This window comes from Globicephala melas, chromosome 2 (genome assembly GCF_963455315.2).
Source record: "Globicephala melas chromosome 2, mGloMel1.2, whole genome shotgun sequence".
In the NCBI taxonomy this organism is placed as follows: domain Eukaryota; kingdom Metazoa; phylum Chordata; class Mammalia; order Artiodactyla; family Delphinidae; genus Globicephala; species Globicephala melas.
The window spans coordinates 50,613,560-50,633,688 of record NC_083315.2 but is presented as its reverse complement, the minus strand read 5'-3'; the positions used below and the strand labels follow the sequence as shown (position 1 = coordinate 50,633,688).

At 40.1% G+C, this 20,129-nt stretch overlaps 1 protein-coding gene across 1 annotated transcript in view; it reads left to right on the top strand.

Moving 5' to 3' along the window:
• CERS3 (ceramide synthase 3) overlaps positions 1-20,129 on the top strand; it is a 95,913-nt gene that overhangs the window by 41,949 nt on the left and 33,835 nt on the right. The window contains exon 8 of the mRNA XM_060293443.1: positions 13,578-13,731. Within this exon, the coding sequence (XP_060149426.1) occupies positions 13,578-13,731 (154 nt within the window). The remainder of the gene's footprint in view (positions 1-13,577; positions 13,732-20,129) is intronic.

Genomic DNA, 20,129 nt, shown 5'->3' with positions numbered 1-20,129 from the left:
CCAAGTGGTGGTACCAAAGAGGAAAAGTCAGTTCCTTGTTGTTAGTCTGGCTCCCACCATCTGTCTAAAACTTGTAACTCTGCAGACTCACTTTTCAAGGATATTTTATTAGTCCAGATTTGTTGGGAATTTACAATGGACCAAACAAAGTGCAGACAGGCCCATTTCAAGATTCAGATATTTTAGAGGTTCTGTGGGAGGTGGTTCGCCATCTAGTTGCTCTGTTCTTCTCAACTGCTTTTGTTGTACATTTTGTGGTGAGGTGAAGGGTTGAGTGGGGAGAAAGGTGACTGGGGTGGTGCCATCTGAAAGTCGTCTGAAACCTTGAGAAAAAGAACAGGAGTTTTTTTTTTTGCTTGTTTGTTTGTTTTTGCGGTACGCGGGCCTCGCACTGTTGTGGCCTCTCCCGTTGCGGAGCACAGGCTCCAGACGCGCAGGCTCAGTGGCCATGGCTCACGGGCCTATCCGCTCCGTGGCATGTGGGATCTCCCCGGACCGGGGCACGAACCTGTGTCCCCTGCATCGGCAGGTGGACTCTCAACCACTGTGCCACCAGGGAAGCCCAGAACAGGAGTTTTACATCATGCGTGTCTTTCCCTTTCTTCTCCTTTCCTTTTACTCCCCCAGCCTCAAGCAGATTTGCTTTCCCCTCATGAGTTTCCTTTTGTGTCCATACAACTGTGTCCCCAATTCTCCTTTCTTCCTGCTCTTTTCAGGGATCTAATTTAGCCAGTTTTCAGTCAGTGTCAGCAAGAGTTAATTACCTTGATTTTCTAAACAGTGTTACTGTCAACATTAGGTAGACATTCCAGTTGGCACTGGCCAAACTGCTTTAATCTAATTGCCTGGTTACCCCCATTTATTTGCATTTTTCTTCAAAAACATTTAAATCTCAGGCTTACGTTATTCACATTGTATTCCCAACTATTGTATTAAAATAATGACTTCTATATTTGTGAATTATTGGACGTATCTATCTACTTGAATATTATACAAATACCACCCGAGATCATTCGGTTAGAAAGACCCTCCGAAGGTCAGATAAACGGTGCCCCTGACTCCTGACAATTTTCCTCCATAAATAAAAAGAGCAGATAATAATTTAGTCCAGGCTGATTGATCTGAAGGGAAGGAGCACTGTTTCAACTGAAGTTTCCGAGTGGCAGTGCTGGCTCATTGCTTTGTTTCTGGAACTCACCACTGCTAGATGTTGTGAGGAGCTCACGGATGAGTGAGACGCAGCTCCTAGCCTGCAGCAGTTCATGATGGCAGTAGAAGAAATCTTTGTATCCACCACCTTTTCCATGTATTTGAAGGCTATTAATACTGACCCATATTTTTTGGATATTCCAAAAAGAACAAAATAAAACATTTCCTGCAAATCAAAACTACAATGAGGTATCACCTCACACTAGTCAGAATGGCCATCATTTAAAAGTCTACAAAAGTCTACAAATAATAATTGCTAGAGAGGGTGTGGAGAAAAAGGAACCCTCCTACACTGTCAGTGGGAATGTAAGTCAGTGAAGTCACTAAGGAGAACAATATGGAGACTCCTTAAGAAACTAAAAAATAGAGTTACCATGTGATCCCACTACAATCCCACTCTTGAGCATATATCTTGGAAAAGATGAAAACTCTAATTCAAAAAGATACGTGCACCCCAGTGTTTATTGCAGCACTATTTACAATAGCCATGACATGGACGCAACCTAATTGTCCATTGACAAATTAATGGATAAAGAAGATGTGGTACATATATACAATGGAATATTACTCAGCTGTGACAAAGAATGAAATAATGCCATTTGCAGCAATATGTATGGACCTAGAGATTATCATACTAAGTGAAGTACAATAAGACAGAGAAAGACAAATAATCATATGATATCACTTATATGTGGAATCTAACAAAATGATGCAAAGGAATTTATTTACAAAACAGAAATAGACTCACAAACATAGAAAACAAAGTATGGTTACTAAAGGGGAAACAGGGGGAGGGATAAATTAGGGCTTTGGGATTAATAGGTACACACTACTATATATAAAATAGATAAACGACAAGGACCTACAAAGGAATTATATTCAATATCTTATAATAACCTATAATGGAAAAGAATCTGAAAAAGAATAGATACATATATGTATAACTGAATCACTGCTGTACACTTGAAACTAACACAACACTGTAAATTAAATAGACTTCAATTTTAAAAATGGTTAAGAAAATAAAAAATAAAACATTTCCAACAGTGAATAATACTCAAATAAATAGCTTCCTTATCTCCAAGGGTACATATGCTAGTGGTAACTTTATTTTCCCCACCAGTGGTTCACAGGACTTTGGGCTTCATCTTTTGATGATCCAGGTCTCACTGGTATAGAAAAATGGTACCCTGAGAAGCCTCATACGAAGGAGAATTTTGTGGGCAATGAGGCCATATAAACCCTTGAAATGGATATCAGAGAGAGGACAGTTTTAAGAAAAGACGAGACACAACAAAGCTGAAAGCATACAGCAGTGCTCTAAGCTGATGTCCATCAGAGAGAGACAAGAGTGAGGACACGATGGTCCTTTCTTTCCTCCTAAGGCCTGGGGCCTCTGTTCTGAATGGTGAGTCAGGGGCAGAGCAGGGGTCTGATGGTGCTAGGGTCAGCTTCCTTGCCCTTCTGGGATGGCACAGTGCCCTTCCCACAGTCATCAGAGGAGAGGAGGGCCTGCACCGTGCCAGAGAGGCTCTGTTGAAGTATCTCAGAACTGGACTTTCCAGTCACAAAGCTTATAGAGGAGAGGGCAAATGACACTGCAGGTGTTTGCTCTGCATCTCGTTCAACAAGGAGCCCTCAGGGGAGCTCCTTCCCACACCCCACAGGCTTGGCACTTCTGTTGCTGCTTGTAAACTTATGAAGGACAGCGACAACAGTCCATAGAATTTTAGAATTTTAAATTCATAATTTAGTCCAACCCCTTTATTCATTTATGTGTTTGGAAATAATTTTAAGCTCACAGGATAATTTCAAGTATATCACAGAGAACTCTTACATATTGCCTTTACCCAGATTTACCAGTTAACGTTTCCCCCATTTGCTTTGTCATTTTTTCCTCTCTCTCTGTTTCTCTTTCTCTTTCTCTCTCAACACACACACACACACACGTGCTCACACATGTGGGTGTGTGTGTATATATATACATATATATATGTATACATATTTTTTCTGAACCAGTTGAAAGTTGAAACCATCACGTCCTTTTAATCCTAAATAGTTCAGTGTGTATTTCCTAAGGACAAGGACATTTTTCTACAGAATCACAGTATAGTTATCAATTTCAGGAAAGGTAGCAATCTACCATCCATGTTTCAGTTTTGTCAGTTGATCCGATAGTGCCTTTCATTGCTTTTTTCCCTCACTATTGGATTTGGCCCAGGATCACATTCTGCATTCAGTTGTCACCTGCCGGGAATAGTCCTTACCTCTTCTTGCCTTTCGTGTCATAGATGTTGTTGAAGCGTTGCAACCCTGTTTGTTTTTCACATGAGAAGTTAAGATAGTTCCAGGATCGCACAGCTAGTTATGAAAGAATCAAGATTAGAAACAGAACATTTGAAACACAAAAGAGATATGTTTCCAGTTAAGTTACTAAATTTGATAATTAAGAGCAGGCATCATTGCCTTACCTAAGTATTATTAAGTTTTCTTCAACTACTTGGTCACTTCGAAATATAAGCCATCTCTAGAATGTTAGGTGAGCAATTATGCACCTGTAGAACCAGTATTTGTTATCCTGAAAAGGCTTAATGCTCACACCTACAATTAGCAAGAAAAAAAGACCTTTAACTTTCCTTAGAAAAATTACTTTTGGTGGCTGCCTTATCAGCCCAGCAAAACCAACTACTATTTATACCAACAATGTGATTTTTTTCAAACCATGTAAACTTTGGTGATTGAGTAAAGAGTAAAAATGGGGAAAAAAACCCCAAACAGGAAAAAGGCCAAGCTTTGCAATCCACAGGCACCATGGTAGTGCATCCGTTTGTACAGGTTAAAGGCCAGCGTACAGAGCAGAATTGAGGAGTATTCTCTGTGAAAAGGGAGATTCCACAGGACCCACAAGGTAAATGTGCAAGTGTTTGTGGGTTCACTCGTGTGTCTGCACACTTGATACACAAAATTGAGAAAGGCAGATTTGTTTTTTTTCCTTCCCATTCTCCTTTTAGCAAAGGACCAGAAGAAATCAAGGCTGAGAGATTGGACCATCTTTTAGTGAGGGCAGTGAGACCCATAGAAAGAGGCCCTGAAAATGCCAACTGAAGCCCCATAACTGCTGTCCTCCCTTCTGAACTCCTCTTCACTTCTTGGGCCTCCTGTTCCCTCTGTCCTCCCACAGCACAGGGTCCCCACTCCTCCTTAGCCGGCTCCTCCCCTCCAAAGCGGCCTCCTCCTTCTCCCTGATATGCAGAAAATCCAGCTATTTCAGCGGCACCCTCCCTGGGTGTTGCCCTCCCTGTATTATTAACGAAGCCCTCTGCAGTAGGAAAGGGGGTGGTGGTGGAAAGCCATCTCGTCATAATGATGGTAATAGTAATGTTATAACTACCATTTCTGAGTGCTTACTATATGCTAAGCTCTTCCCATTTGTCAACTCATTTAATTCGCATAACAACCTGACAAGGTGAGACCTGTTTTATTACAGAAGAAATTGAAGCCCAGAGAAGCTACGTAACTTGCTGCAGACCCCAGGGAAGCCATGATCCAAATCTAGCGGGCTCCAGTGCCCATGCCATTGACCTCTCCTCTCTGCAGTGGCTTGGCTGTCTCTGAAGGCAGTTGTGTTTAATGGCAGTCTCTTCTGTTTCTAGGACTCTGCAGTTTGCAAAGCTGTCTGTGTGTTTCTCTGGAGCCGCTCATTCAGAGATGTGGGGTTAGTTCTACCCAAGGAATGGGAGGTTGTGCAGGTTACCAGGCAAGAAAATAGCAGCCTTAGCCCTGGAGCCCAGCTCTGATGATTCTAGGCCAGGTGTATCACTCTTCTTTCTAAAACTGGCGAAGCTTCCCAAAGCTGTTACTACGAAGGCCACACCCTTGACCTTGACTTTCAAGTCCAACAGGAGATGGCTGCATTCACCAATCCAGCTTTATCTTCACCCCACCCCCACCCCCTGCCACTCCTCTCCCTGAAGCCACACTGGTCTTCTTTTAGCCCTTGAATTTTCCATGATGCCTCCACCTGAGAGTTTTGTATGTGTCCTTTCCTCTGACTGGAATCCTCTTTTCTGTGTCTTCCCTTCAACTAGAGGGAAGAGGGAAATCTCCATTCAGTCAGAACCCTGCAATATGCTCCCTGTCCTTTTCTTTCTTTGCATGGACCACAGTGAGTTTAATTATATGTTTAAGTAATTATTCACATTCTCTGATAGAATGCATGAAGGAGATATTTTTTAGTAGATTCCTTTGTTAGTTTTGACACTGACAAATTCCCAGTAGGAGACCTTGTATGGGACCAGGCCCTGGAACAGGTGATGGGAGGATACAGAGATGAAGGCATCATGGCTGCTGTCTTTGGAAAGCTTGCTAGCTAATGAGGAGTCAACTAATATAAGAGCTTTTACTGCAAGGCAGGGTGAATCAGCCAAATGCTCTAAAGAAGCTGGTATCAGGGGAGCCCAGAGAAAAGTTATAAATTCAGAGGTGAGCAGAATAGCAGAGAGATTTTGGTATGGAGAGGGCCATGCTTTGATAGGTGAAAAGAATTTCAATTGAAAAGGGGAAAGGCATTATAGGCTAAGTGAGTCCAGAATAAGGCACACAATTGCTTAAGGACCCAGCAAATCAGAATAGCAAATTGGCTTTATATATATTATTTCCTATAATCCCTGTGGATGCAGGCACCAAAATGTAAGCCCTTCTAGTTCAGGAATTTCAGTCTGTTTTATTCATTGCTGTATTTCTGGCTCCCACAAAGTTCCTGGTAGCACTTTGGTGCTTAATAAATATTTATTGAATGCATAAGGTAGGTACTCATTGCTTCCATTTTACAATTGAGAATATGCACAAATAAGTGACTCAAGATTACATAGAGCCAAGATTTTAAGAAAATATGGAAAAATATATTTTAAAATGTTGGGGGTGAGAAAAACCTTTTAAAGCCTAATATGGAGGAAACAATTGTTTCATATAAAGGAAACAATTGATAACTTTTGTTACAAAAATGTTTTAAAAATTGATTTGTCAAGAAAAATTATAAACAAAGTTGTAAGAATCAAAACCATGTGATGTTATTTAACATGATTAAAAAGTAATATTATAATCCTTAACATATAAAGAGTACTTAAGAGTCAACAGAAAAAGTAAATACCCCAAAAGAAAAATGGACAAATAGATACCATGAAGAAGCAGTTCACAAAAGCACAAATCACAATAATTTTAAAAACTCATATATATATCTTCACAAGAAATAAAAATGTAAATATATAAATAGTGTGATATTGTTTTACGTAGCAGCTGACAAAGTACAATGTTGGTCAAGATCCAAGGAAGCAGATACTCTCATACACTGGGTGCAAGACTATGAATTGGCACAGTCTTGCTGGAAAGCATCTAGCAATACACTTCAAAATGTAAATTGAGTATACTCTTTGACTCAGGATTTTAGCAATTCTAAGGAAATATCAAACAATTTTATCAAAATGTCTTTACAAGTAATATTCTGACAGTGTTCTTTATTTTTTTCCACTGTTGTCAATTTAATTAATACTTTTGACTACACAACCTCCAAAAGAGTAGTTCTCAATTTAACCAAAGCACTTTCCATGATGCCAAAAATTAACGTTTGGTTGCCATCACTCTTGCAACAAAAGTACTTGGACAACTGCCAAATGCAGAGCACTCAGGTGGGTACCTCAGGATTACACAGATGTAGTCAAGAGCTCAAAGAAGCCTTCAGGAAAACTTGTTAATTCTTTGATTTTCCTCAGCAACTTCTCCCCTCTCATTTTCTTTAGCAAATATCCAGAACCACCAGTAGTCTCTGTAAATATACTATCCAACTATTCAACTATTCAACTCCTCACCCTCAGCAAGGGTTGCCTTTAATCAAGCAATTGGCTGGAGTGGAATTCTAACCCAATGCTTTCAGCACCATCTTGACTCCCTTTTTTTTTAAAAAAAAATATTTTTGGCTACGTTGGGCCCTCATTGCTATGCACGGGCTTCCTCTAGTTGTGGCAAGCGGGGGCTACTCTTCGTTGCAGTGCGTGGACTTCCCATTGTGGTGGCTTCTCTTCTTGCAGAGCATGGGCTCTAGGCATGCGGCTTCGGTAGTTGTAGCACATGGGCTCAGTAGTTGTGGCTCATGGGCTCTAGAGCACAGGCTCAGTAGTTGCGGCGCACGGGCTTAGCTGCTCCGCAGCATGTGGGATCTTCTTGGACCAGGGCTCGAACCTGTGTCCCCTGCACTGGCAGGTGGATTCTTAACCACTGCGCCACCAGAGAAGTCCCCTATATTATTTTAAGTAGTGTCAATCCCTACTCTGTGTCAATCTACTAGGTTAACACTACCACCTCCCAAAGTCCTTCAATCCATTAGGTCCTTTCAAAGTCCTGCTAGTGTTAGAGGGTCTCCTGCAGAGGTGGGGGCTGGCTGTGGCTCACCGTGGGGTCAAGGACACTGGCAGCAGAAGCTCTGGGAAGCATTCCCTGGTGTGAGCTCTCCCAGAGTCCACCATCAGCCCCACCAAAGAGCCAGGCAGGCTCCAGTGCTAGGTTGCCTCAGGCCAAACAACCAACAGGGAGGGAACCCAGCCCCACCCATCAGCAGACAATCGTTCTTTATAATACAGTGAAAATTTGGAAACAACTTAAATGTCTATCAATAAGAGATTAGCTAAATAAGTTATAAGATCTATAAGTGGATTTCTACGCAGCTATTACATAGGATGGTATGTAGTATGGGTTGGCAAACTGGCTCACGGGCCAAATCCAGTTCACTGACTGTTTTTGTTAATAAAGTTTTACTGGCACACAGCCACACTCATTTACTGATATATTGTCTATAGCTAGTTTCACACTACAATGGTCACTTGAACCTTTGCAACCGAAACCAAATGCCCCAGAGGCCTGAAATATTTACTGTCTGTCCCTATACAAAAATGTTTGCTGACCCCTGATTTATAAATATGTTCATTGTCATGGAAAGCTCTCTGTAACATATTATTGAGTGATAAAAGCAGGGTAAAAAATCACAACCATAGTGTGATCCCTGTTATATGAAATCATGTGGTAATGGGGAAGGGGGAAAAACACCTTAAATAATATATTTTTAGGAAAGATGTCTTAAATTATGTTCACCAGACATAATATATACTGGGTTACCTGTGAGTTGTGAGATTTTAATTTAATTTTTACTTAACCTCTTTATATTTTTCTGTAATTCCTAAGTTTCTAAAAAAATTTACATAAGTAAAACGGATAAATGGCTATTATTTTTGTTATATTGAGTTCAGAGTTCATATTATTTCTTTTAAAAAAATTAATTAACTAATTTATTTATTTTGGGCTGCATTGGGTCTTCGTTGCTGCATGCAGGCTTCCTCTAGTTGCGACAAGCGGAGGCAACTCTTCATTGCAGTGCGCGGGCTTCTCATTGTGGAGGCTTCTCTTGTGGAGCACGGGCTCTAGGCACGCAGGCTTCAGTAGTTGTGGCACACAAGCTCAGTAGTTGTGGCTTGTAGGCTCTAGAGCCCAGGCCCAGCAGTTGTAGCGCAAGGGTTTAGCTGCTCTGCGGCCTGTGGGATCTTCCTGGACCAGGGCTTGAACCCATGTCACCTGCATTGGCAGGCGGATTCTTAACCACTGTGGCACCAGGGAAGTTCCATATTATTGCTTTTTGAATAAAGGTCTTAAACTAATAACTCACAAAGAAAGGAAATAGAGCTACTAAGCAGACTGTCAAAGGGAACTGTCAAAGGTTGCAAAAAATGCAAGTTGAAATTGTTTTGGAGGGAGGATGGGGCAGCCTGCAGGGGCAGCAGCTCCTGCCTTCTCTGCAGCTCGGTAGCCAGGGGTGGAAGGAAGCCTCAGGTGAAACCCCAAGTCAGACCCCACACTGCATCCCACTGTCTCATCTCTCCCCCCTTGTTTTTCTTTTACCATTTGGTTTGTGGTTCTATCTGTTCGTGGTTTTTTCTTTTTTCCTTCTTTTCTTCTGAGCCGTGTGGCTGGCAGGGTCTTGATGCTGCGGCCAGGTGTCAGACCTGAGCCTCCAAGGTGGGAGAGCCTAGTCCAGGACATTGGACCACCAGAGACCTTCTGGCCCCATGTAATATCAATCAGCGAGAGCTCTCTGAGAGATCTCCATCTCGACACTTAAGACCCAGCTCCACCCAACGGCCAGCAAGCTCCAGGGCTGGACACCCCATGCCAAACAACTAGCAAGACAGGAACACAGCCCCACCCAATAGCAGAGAGATTGCCTAAAGTCATACTAAGTTCACAGACACCCCAAAACACACTGCCGGACGTGGCCCTGCCCACCAGAAGAACAAGATCCAGCCCCACTCACAAGAACACAGGCACAAGTCCCCTCCACTAAGAAGCCTACACAAGCCACTGAACCAACCTCACCCACTGGGGGAAGACACCAAAAACAACAGGAACTGTTAACCTGCAGCCTGTGAAAAGGAGACCCCAAACACAGTAAGTTAAACAAAATGAGAAGACACAGAAATATGCAGCAGCTTAAGGAACAAGGTAAAAACCCACCAGACCAAACAAATGAAGAGGAAATAGACAGTCTACCTGAAAAAGAATTCAGAATAATGATAGTAAAAATGATACAAAATCTTGGAAATAGAATGGAGAAAATACAAGAAACATTTAAAAAGGACCTAGAAGAGCTAAAGAGCAAACAGATAATGATGAACAAAACAATAAATGAAATTTAAAATTCTCTAGAAGAAATCAATAGCAGAATAACTGAAGCAGAAGAATGGATAAGTGACCTGGAAGATAAAATAGTGGAAATAACTGCTGCAGAGCAGAGTAAAGAAAAAAGAATGAAAAGAATTAAGGACAGTCTCAGATACCTCTGGGACAACATTAAACACACCAACATTTGAATTATAGGGGTCCCAGAAGAAGAAGAGAAAAAGAAAGGGTCTGAGAAAATATTTGAAGAGATTATAGTTGAAAACTTCCCTAACATGGGAATGGAAATAGTCAAGTGCAGGAAGCACAGAGAGCCCCATACAGGATGAATGCAAGGAGAAACACACCAAGACACATATTAATCAAACTATCAAAAATTAAATACAAAGAAAACATATTAAAAGCAGCAAGGGAAAAGCAACAAATAACATATAAGGGAATCCCCATAAGGTTAACAGCTGATCTTTCAGCAGAAACTCTGCAAGCCAGAAGGGAGTGGCAGGACATTTTTAAAGTGATGAAAGGGAAAAACCTACAACCAGGATTACTCAGCAAGGACCTAAATGTAAGACCAGACACTATAAAACTCTTAGAGGAAAACATAGGCAGAACACTCTATGACATAATTCACAGGAAGATCTTTTTTGACCCACCTCCTAGAGAAATGGAAATAAAAACAAAAGTAAACAAATGGGACCTAATGAAACTTAAAATCTTTTGCACAACAAAGGAAACCATAAATAAGACAAAAGGCAACCCTCAGAATGGGAGAAAATATTTGCAAATGAAGCAACTGACAAAAGGTTAATCTCCAAAATTTACAAGCAGCTCATGCAGCTCAATATTAAAAAACAAACAACCCAATACAAAAATAGAATACCTAAACAGACATTTCTCCAAAGAAGATATAAGATGGCCAAAAAACACATGAAAGGATGCCCAGCCTCACTAATTAGTAGAGAAATGCAAATCAGACCTACAGTGAGGTATCACTTCACACCAGTCAGAATGGCCATTATCAAAAATTCTACAAACAATAAATGCTGGAGAGGATGTAGAGAAAAGGGAACCCTCTTGCACTGTTGGTAGGAATGTAAACTGATACAGCCATTATGGAGAACAGTATGGAGGTTCCTTAAGAAACTAAAAATAGAACTACCATATGACTTAGCAATCCCACTACTGGGCATATACCCTGAGAAAACCATAATTCAAAAAGAGACCTGTAACACAATGTTCATTGCAGCACTGTTTGCAATAGCCAGGACATGGAAGCAACCTTAATGTCCATCAACAGATGAATGGATAAAGAAGATGTGGCACATATATACAAGAAATGAAATTGAGTTATTTGTAGGGAGGTGGATGGACTTAGAGTCTGTCATACAGAGTGAAGTAAGTCAGAAAGAGAAAAACAAATACTGTAAGCTAACACATATATATGGAATCTAAAAAAAAAATGGTTCTGATGAGCCTAGGGGCAGGATAGGAATAAAGACGCAAATGTAGAGAATAGACTTGAGGACACAGGGAGGGGGAAGGGTAAGCTGGGATGAAGTGAGAGAGTAGTACTGACATATATATACTACCAAATGTAAAATAGATAGCTAGTGAGAAGCAGCTGCATAGCACAGGGAGGTCAGCTCAGTGCTTTGTGACCACCTAGAGGGGTGGGATAGGGAGGGCGGGAGGGAGGCTCAAGAAGGAGGGGATATGGGGATATATGTATACATATAGCTGATTCACTTTGTTATACATCAGAAACTAACACAATATTGTAAAGCAATTATACTCCAATAAAGATGTTAAAAGAATTGTTTTATTTTTTAAATTAGCAAAGTTTAAACCCACTTAATACTGGTTAGGGGGGTTCAATAAAACTCTTCTTTCATAAATTGCTGGTCACCTTCTAAATTGTTATAATTTTGGAAAATAATCTGGTAAAGTCTTAATAGCTTTTAATATAACCTTGAACTTCTATACTTTTAATGTATGCCTTGGAATAGTATTCTCACCTTTAGGAATATACACATCTAAAGAAATAAACTTTGATTTGGGAAAGACAATATACACCAAGTTTTTCAGGTAAAATGTTTTTGATTTAAAGTTAAATGGAATTGAACGTAAGATCCCACGCGTGCTACTTTTACTACAGTGGCAAAGTCTCTACAGGACAATAGCAAGTGCTGCTCAAGATGAGCAGCAACTGGAGCTCTTGGACGTTGCTGGTAGGGATGCAAAACAGCCACTCTGGGAAACAGCTTTTCAATTTCTTATAAAGGTAAACATATACTTTCAGTGTGATACCCAGCAATCCCAACCCTATGTATTTACCCTTGAGAAATGAAAACTTATGTGCACACAAAAACCTGTACATAAATATTTATAGAAGTTCTGTCCATAATTGTCAAAAACTGGAAATAATACAAATGTTCTGTAATGGGTACATCCACACAATGGAATGCAACTCAGTAATAAAAAAAAAAAGGAGCGTGCTGTTGATACCCACAACTTGCATGAATCTCAAAGGCTCTATGCTGAGTGAAAGAAGGCAGTCTCAAAAGCTGACACACTGTATGATTCCATTTGTATGGCCTTCTTGACAAGACAAAATTAAAGGAATGGAGAATAGATAAGGGGTTGCCGAGTGTTAGGCCTGGGGATGTGACTACAAAGGGACAGCACTGGTGTCTGGGGGATGATGGAACTGCTCTGTCTCCATATTGTGGTGGTAGTTACACAAATCTATGCACATATTATAATTCATAGAACTGCACACCCCAAAATAGTCAATTTTACTATATGTTAATTTAAAATTAAAATATGTAGGAAAAAATAGAAGATAACACACAAAAATTACAGTATTATTTGTTTAAAATCATGATTTTATGGGCAACTTTCTTATTTTTCCAATTTTATATGAATAAATTATTTTTATAATTCGAATAATATACTTACAAACAAACCTATCCAGGAACTCTAAAATCCTAGCAGTGTATGCAGTTTGAGAAGACAACAGATAGCCTTCATACTGCAATTGTATCTGAAGGCACTGTGCATTCTGGTCATCAAGGGCAGTTCAAATTGTGTCCAGGAGTCTGTTTATGAAATTAATAAAGTATGCAATTCACTTTAGAAAGTGGAAATAGAAGTAATAACAGAACTTTTGCTTCCTTAAAAAGTCTCTTTTATCCACAAAATTTACTCTTGTAGAATTCCTCACTCACTTTTTTCTTTCCCTCATTCACTTTTGATGCCAAATAAATGAGATTGTGTCAAAAGGCAATAATAACCCCATATACACATTCATTATCTCGTGTTATCCAATCCTGAGAAGGTGAGTGGGGTTAGTGTACACTCATGCAGAGAGGAAACCGAGGTAGAGAAACATTGGAGTGTAGGCAGCATGGCAATAAAAATTCCATTTGCTTTAACTTTTCTCCCAGGAGGCAGACTGTATTTTTTTGTGGCTTGCCAATAATGATATATAAGGTAATATTATCATATTGTTTTCTCTTGAGACTTTCCTGGACATCATTAGGAATGAAATAAGTGTTGTATGCCTTGAGAGATAAAGTATTTGTTTTCTCACTGAAAATTCACAAGTACTTTGACTGTAATGAAATACTCTCATCTGTTTGGTTTTTCAGGATTTTGTATTTCACGCTGATTCTGCCTCTGCAGTACCTTGAGCCTTTCTTTTCGTGCATCTTCCTCAACCTACAGCTCATGGTCCTGCAAATTCTTAATCTTTACTGGGGCTACTTCATCCTGAAGATGCTCAAAAGATGTATATTCACGAAGGTAAGGGCTGTTCAAGTCTCATTGCTCTTAACAAATAGATTTCATTGCCAGATTGAAGGTGAGGCCCAGCTGGTGGAACATTCTACTTAATTTATAGTTAACCAGAATTTTTTTTCTTGATTTGATCCATCTTGATAAAAGTTTCTCCAAACTATAGATTTTTCATTAAGTAGGTTTCTAAGGTGTTCTTAAGAAATTGCTTTTATTAGAGGACAAGGGTTTTTTTGAAAATTTCTGTCCAAAAATTGAATGCTGCTTCTTAAAGAATGTCCTAATAAGTCTAAATTTGCTCCAGTTTGGGGCAAGCTTTATGGTGTTGGTTGGGTACTGTTTCAGATCCTTGGTTTGTTTACCTTTGCTGAACATCCAATTTGCACATAATGCTCTCCCTCTGAGCTTTCTCTTCCTTTCTGAAACTTTGTCCATCATTTGCCTATACTTTTTTCTGAAAACATCTTCTTCCCTAAGAAATTAATAATACATTTTAGACACAAGAAGGGGCTTTTCTGTTTGTTTTGTTTTGAATTCTAGTTTTTAATTTCAGAACAGGGGAGGAGAGGGCTTCAGAAATGAGTAAGACATAATCACTGCCTTTGGGGAAACAGCCCAGCATATAGTCGGGGAATATTCACCTACTCGCAACTTACATATATTGTACAGAATGTCCGGTGCTGAAGAGAGGTCCCAGAAACTTGCTGAGAAAGACAAAAGAGAAATTAGGGGACCAGGGAAAGTTTCACTGAATAGATGGAATTTGACTGGAGTCTTTAAGGCATGTTAAAAAAAAAAATCAAATCACAGCTCCTTCCTTGCCTGGAAATCATACATCCAAGGGAATTTTAATTAAGAATCTTTCAAGGTAAAAAGTTACAGCTGGCTCACTTTTGGGTGTTACCTAATCCATGTATAACACAGCATTGTATCGTGACCAGAATGAGTGACTCATATGTAACAGGTATGCTGGTAATTTATCAGATAAGCTCATTTTTTGATCAACTCTCTGATTAATTCATTTTCCTACTTTAGCAATTGTGTCTCAAAGATCATTGAAGAGCTGACAAATAAAGTGGATGTGGCCATAATTGACCTCTAGATCTGCTAAATCTAGACAGAGGTATAGGAAATTGGGCTACATCTGCATTAATCTCAAGCCAAATCCTGAAAGTTATTTTACTTTTTTAAACTAAATTGCTGACTTGAGCTTGTTTTCCTGAGAGTAGATTCTTTCCTTTAAAGCTGGAGTGCCCAAAAAAAAAAAAAAAAATTTCATTGAATGGTTCTAGTTTATTAATGTTCTAAATAGTTTTTCTATGATCTCTGCAAAAGTTATTTTATCCCTAAGTGACAGATACAGTTCAAGTAACTGAGATAAACTTAAGAATTTGAGCAGTTAGACAATTTGCACATCCAGGGATTGGACAGAAGGCAGGTCACTGAACTGAGCCTGCCTGACCTTTGGGTCCAGCCTTCCTGGAGCTCCTGTCCCTAGGCAGAAATGGTTCCCTTATTAACTGGTGAGTGACAGTAATTACAGGCTTGGAAGGGATCCAGGCAGAACAAAACTTGGAAACCAGAAAATACTCTTGTTTGGTTTCATCATGATTTTCATATTTCTGATCTCTAATGGGTTGTACCAAGCCTGATAAAAACCCAGTGGGTTGGGGAACTGTGGACAGGAATTCCTGATTTCTCATGCTGTACTTTGGAAAAGCTGTTTCCAATTGCAATTTGACAGCAGCAGTGGAGGCCCCCGCGGCCCTAATCCTTGCAGTCCGCATGACTTCAGCTGGCTTGCATGTGCGCTCTGTTTTCCACAGCAGTGGCAAATCTGGCTGTGAAATCAGCTTCTTCCTCCAAAGCCATAAAGCCGACTTTTAAAGAATGCTGTTTGAAGGCATAGTTGCATTGCAAAGGGGAGGAGAGGGACAGAGGCAGGAGTTGAAATTTTTAGAGGAACAACTAACAAGTCAGTTTTCAATTCTATTTAATAAATATTTAGCATTTCATACACACCACAATTGTTACCAAGGTGACTAATTCTTGATATTTAAAAAATGGAATTGCAGAGGTTTGTAGGCCTCCAAAAAAAATTTTTTTTTAATCCTATAACAGCAATTGAGAATTTGTCTTTTCAAGTTCTTTATGTCTGGCAGGGCCCTAATAAGTCATTTTGAATATGTAAATGAATAAATAATTTCGATGGCAAGTTACAAAATAATTTATTAATCTGTTTATGGTCTCTATGAATTTGCATGGTAGACTGAAAAGACAAAAGTGATTATTCTTAAAAACAGTGATTTTTTGAAGTATTCACATCTTATTTTCCCTAAACAATAATATCGTTGCATGCATATGATGAGTGAGGACCTTCTACCATTTCTACCTTAAAATAACAATATCACTGTAATTTCAGGCCACTAACATATACACACCATAGTTAGCAGTCATCTTGCTGTTTGAGAACAAGAGTTGGCACTGAAACTTAACTGGTTCCTATAAAGTGGATGATTTTGTGATGAACTACCAGTCCACACATCACATCCGAAGTATGACAGGCTGACATATTCAACCTGTCATTCTCTTCGCAAATATGAGAAGTGCTTTCAGAGGAAATTAGAAGAAGCATAGCATGCTTTCGTTTAATGTTACTTAAGAGAACTTGATCACCCTTAAGCTTTTATTTTCTTCTTTCTAAATATCATACTGAGTGCTGGCCAGCTTGAGCATGTTTCTGTGACATCTTAGGCTGGTTCATTGCCAAGACGTGGAGGTGGAGCTGTAGCCTGCAACCCTTACACCCAGGCTGGAGAAGCCAGCCCCTTGGCCACTGGCCCCAGCCATCTACTCTCTACAGGCAGTGTCTCTTAAGTTCACAGAATGACATTTACACATGCTGAACTGTTTCAGTTAAAGAAAGAAACCCTCTAATAAACATGAGGAAACTGAGGCCTCAACCAAATTCACACAGTAATCGCATGGCAAAGCCTGAGTCTCTTAACTTGTAATACTTCACCTTTTCTAATTATTCAGGGAAGAAAATTAATAACCAGAAAATTAATTTTAAATACTTGTATGGAGTAAAAAATAGTGAGTACAGAAACAAATTGAGTAATCAAGATAGTAGATTAAAACACAGATCCTTCAAGTTATTTTTGAACTTTTTAAAAGCATAAAAACAGTTTTGTAATTATTTTTTAAGTAATTTTTTATTTTTAATAATTTTTACTTCCTAGTGAAACATTTAGGGTAATAGCTAAGACTACAGGCTCTGTGTAGAGTCAAATCTTAGCTCTCCCATTTATGGCTGTGTGATCTTGGGCATATTATTTCTATTTATTGCCTCAGCTTCCTCACCTGTAACATGGGGCTGATGATATTAGTGCCTCCCTTACAGGAGAAAGCCCTTAGAACAGCATCTGGCATCCAGTGGGCACATGATAAACAATAGCTGCCATCATCACTGTCACTGTTACAATATACACGGGTTCCTTGGGCAGACACCTTGTGAATTCCAAGTGGCCTGACAGTTTGCTCTCACTCAAGCTCTCTCTTCCATTTGCTTAAATAAGGCTGCAGCTGATGTCAGGGGTCAGAGTCCTAGACTTTCCACCAGTGGCTCTAATGACAGTTTCCTAAGCTGTCTTCTGCCAGTTGACTTTCATGACTCACATTCTAGATGGCACTTTTTGACACATTCTCTCAGATATCAGCATATTAGGGAAGAAATACAAAATCTGTAACTTCCAAGAAGACTTCAAGTCTCTTTTGTTAGTAGGCCATAGTGGATGTAAAAACTGCCATTTGCTGAACAAGACATTATAAAAATACCACAAAGGCTGACTACTGAGAGTGTTAGAAAAATGCTATTGGTTTATATTTCCATATTTCTGGATATTTATATAGATTAACTAGATTAACAATCTATTCAAGAAACAACAGTGGAATTTATAAAATTTGATAACAAAAATAACTTTGCAAAGTTGCTGGGCTCAAAGAATTTCAAATTTGAATATTCTATACTACATGTTCAGCCCAGCCACAAAATAGAGAATCCCATAGGATTTTAGAGCTAGAAGAGACCACTAAATGTCTACCAGGACACCAGGACCCTCCTCACGGCCTTGCTACTGTGGCTTACCACTCATGTTCATGTAGATGGTAGTCTCTCTTGTATGGAGGAAGAGAGAGCTGAGTGAGGAAGGGACGTGCCTTACCCGAGGTCACACAGGAGTGGGGATTCCTGAGGCTAATTCTGTGCTCTCTGCCTCCCCAGGAATAGTGTGCATCTGTGTGTGTGTGTGTGTGTGTGTGTGTGTGTGTGTGTGTGTGTATGTTTAGTGTGGCTTACGCTCCGTTCCCACAAACTTCATGATCTTATCATAAACTTTGCTTGGTTACCTTACAAATAATCAATTAATTCCAGCTCTTCATAGAGGGTTCTCTTTAGAAAATCTCATTAAGGATATTCCCATTAGGGAATTTCCTGGCTTAAATCAGTCATAAACCTATTTTGTGTTTTTTTTTTAAATAAACCTGAAGTGTAGAGTTGTTTAAAGGAGCCAAAGTAGACTAGGCAACCATCTGAATGGTTCTAAGATAATAAAGAAAGGGAAAAAAAAGTATCATGAGTAAGAGCCAAGCCCTACAAGTAAACTGGCCTCTTCCCAGCTCCATATGCCCCCAACGGAATTCCTGTTGCTTTGCCTTCGACTGGGAGGCCTCCAAAACAGACCCACAGGTACAGCCAGGGCACCAAGGTGGTTGCTTGGGAGAAGACCCAACCTCACACTCACAATGGAGATGGAAGCGGCCCAGAACTGGAAGGAGGGGGTCACCTGCTAAAAGGGAAAATGGAGGCTCAGAGGGAGAAAGGGACTTCGTAAGGCCATGCAAATCAGGACTGGAACCCCCAGCAACCTTCTCAGTGAATACCTCTTTTCCACACCAGGATAACATTATGCAGGCATTTTCTTACATTGGCATGGTCATAAAACAAGATTTTATTTCAGTTTTCTTCAATCCACCCTCTCTTCCTTTGGAGACACAGAAAGCAGCTGGGTGCCGGCAGCTGAGTGGGGCCTGTTCCCTCTAGAAGATTTCAGATGCTGGGTGTCTGTTTAAAAATTGCGGACCTGGGGCTTCCCTGGTGGCACAGTGGTTAAGAATCTGCCTGCCAATGCAGGGGACACGGGTTCGAGCCCTAGTCCGGGAAGATCCCACATACCGCGGAGCAACAAGAGAAGCCACGGTGATGAGAAGCCCGCGCACCATAATGCAGAGTAGCTCCAGCTTGCCGCAACTAGAGAAAGCCCGCACGCAACGAGGACCCAACACAGCCAAAAATAAACAAATAAATAAGTTAAAAAAAAATGGCGGACCTCCCTTCCCTGCAATTGCCCGTGAATTATGTAATTATACTACAGTGATTTTCCATACTTACTTTATCACATATTGGCTCCCTTTGTGTGTGCTCTTAACTTTTTTGTCTTTTGTGTTTTCTAACAATGGTTTTCAAGATACTGTTCTTGGAGGTACTGGACTATGCAGGTCGTTTGATGGACAAGAGGTTAACTGAAGCTCTTATAAAAGGAAGGGACTTGTTCAGGTGAGAGCTGTCCCATGAAGCATTTTTGAGGATAACAATGGATACTTAAATCCTGCTTTCTTTCCTCTGTCCCAGATGTTGACCTGATGCTCCCCTGATGGTATTTCGCTGAAGCTGAAAAGGAGGGTGAGCTATGGGTGAAAAGTGAAGAGATAAAAGAAGCTCTGACATCTCTTGTACCCACAGTTTTAAAAATAATTTCACAAAATGCAGTGGGTTTTTATATATTCCTGAAAGGAATGGATATTCTTCATTTTATTAGTAGAAAAACAGACACACAAGTACATGCACGTAAACACACATACACACACAGATGTTGTATATGGAACTTGAGTTTCTGTTTCTGTATCAGCCTAGACAAGGGGACAAGCACAATCCATGGCTTGTTAATAAATCTACGCATTCACACCAGTATGTGAAAGCTTTATTAATGGCCTCTTGGGGCAGAGAGATTGGTAAGAGCAGGTGTGGGGGGAGAGTGTGCCCTGGCCAACACTGTCCCTGTTTACCTCCCAGTTTTCTGTGGCTGCACCCCTCCCTGTGTGGGGCGAGGTCCCACCCCCGACTACAGAAGTCTCAGAAGGGAGCTTTATGTAACACAAAAGGAACCCTATTCTTGAAAACTCATTCTGTTTGTAGATATGGATAAAATTAGTTCCTTTTTAAAACATTTTCATTTTGATTTATCATGTGGGCTTTAGCGCTTGAATGATTTATGATGCAGATGGCTTTATCTGAGTTCTGTTTTGGGGAATAACAAGCATGCTATCTGTGGAACTCTGACTCTCAGTGG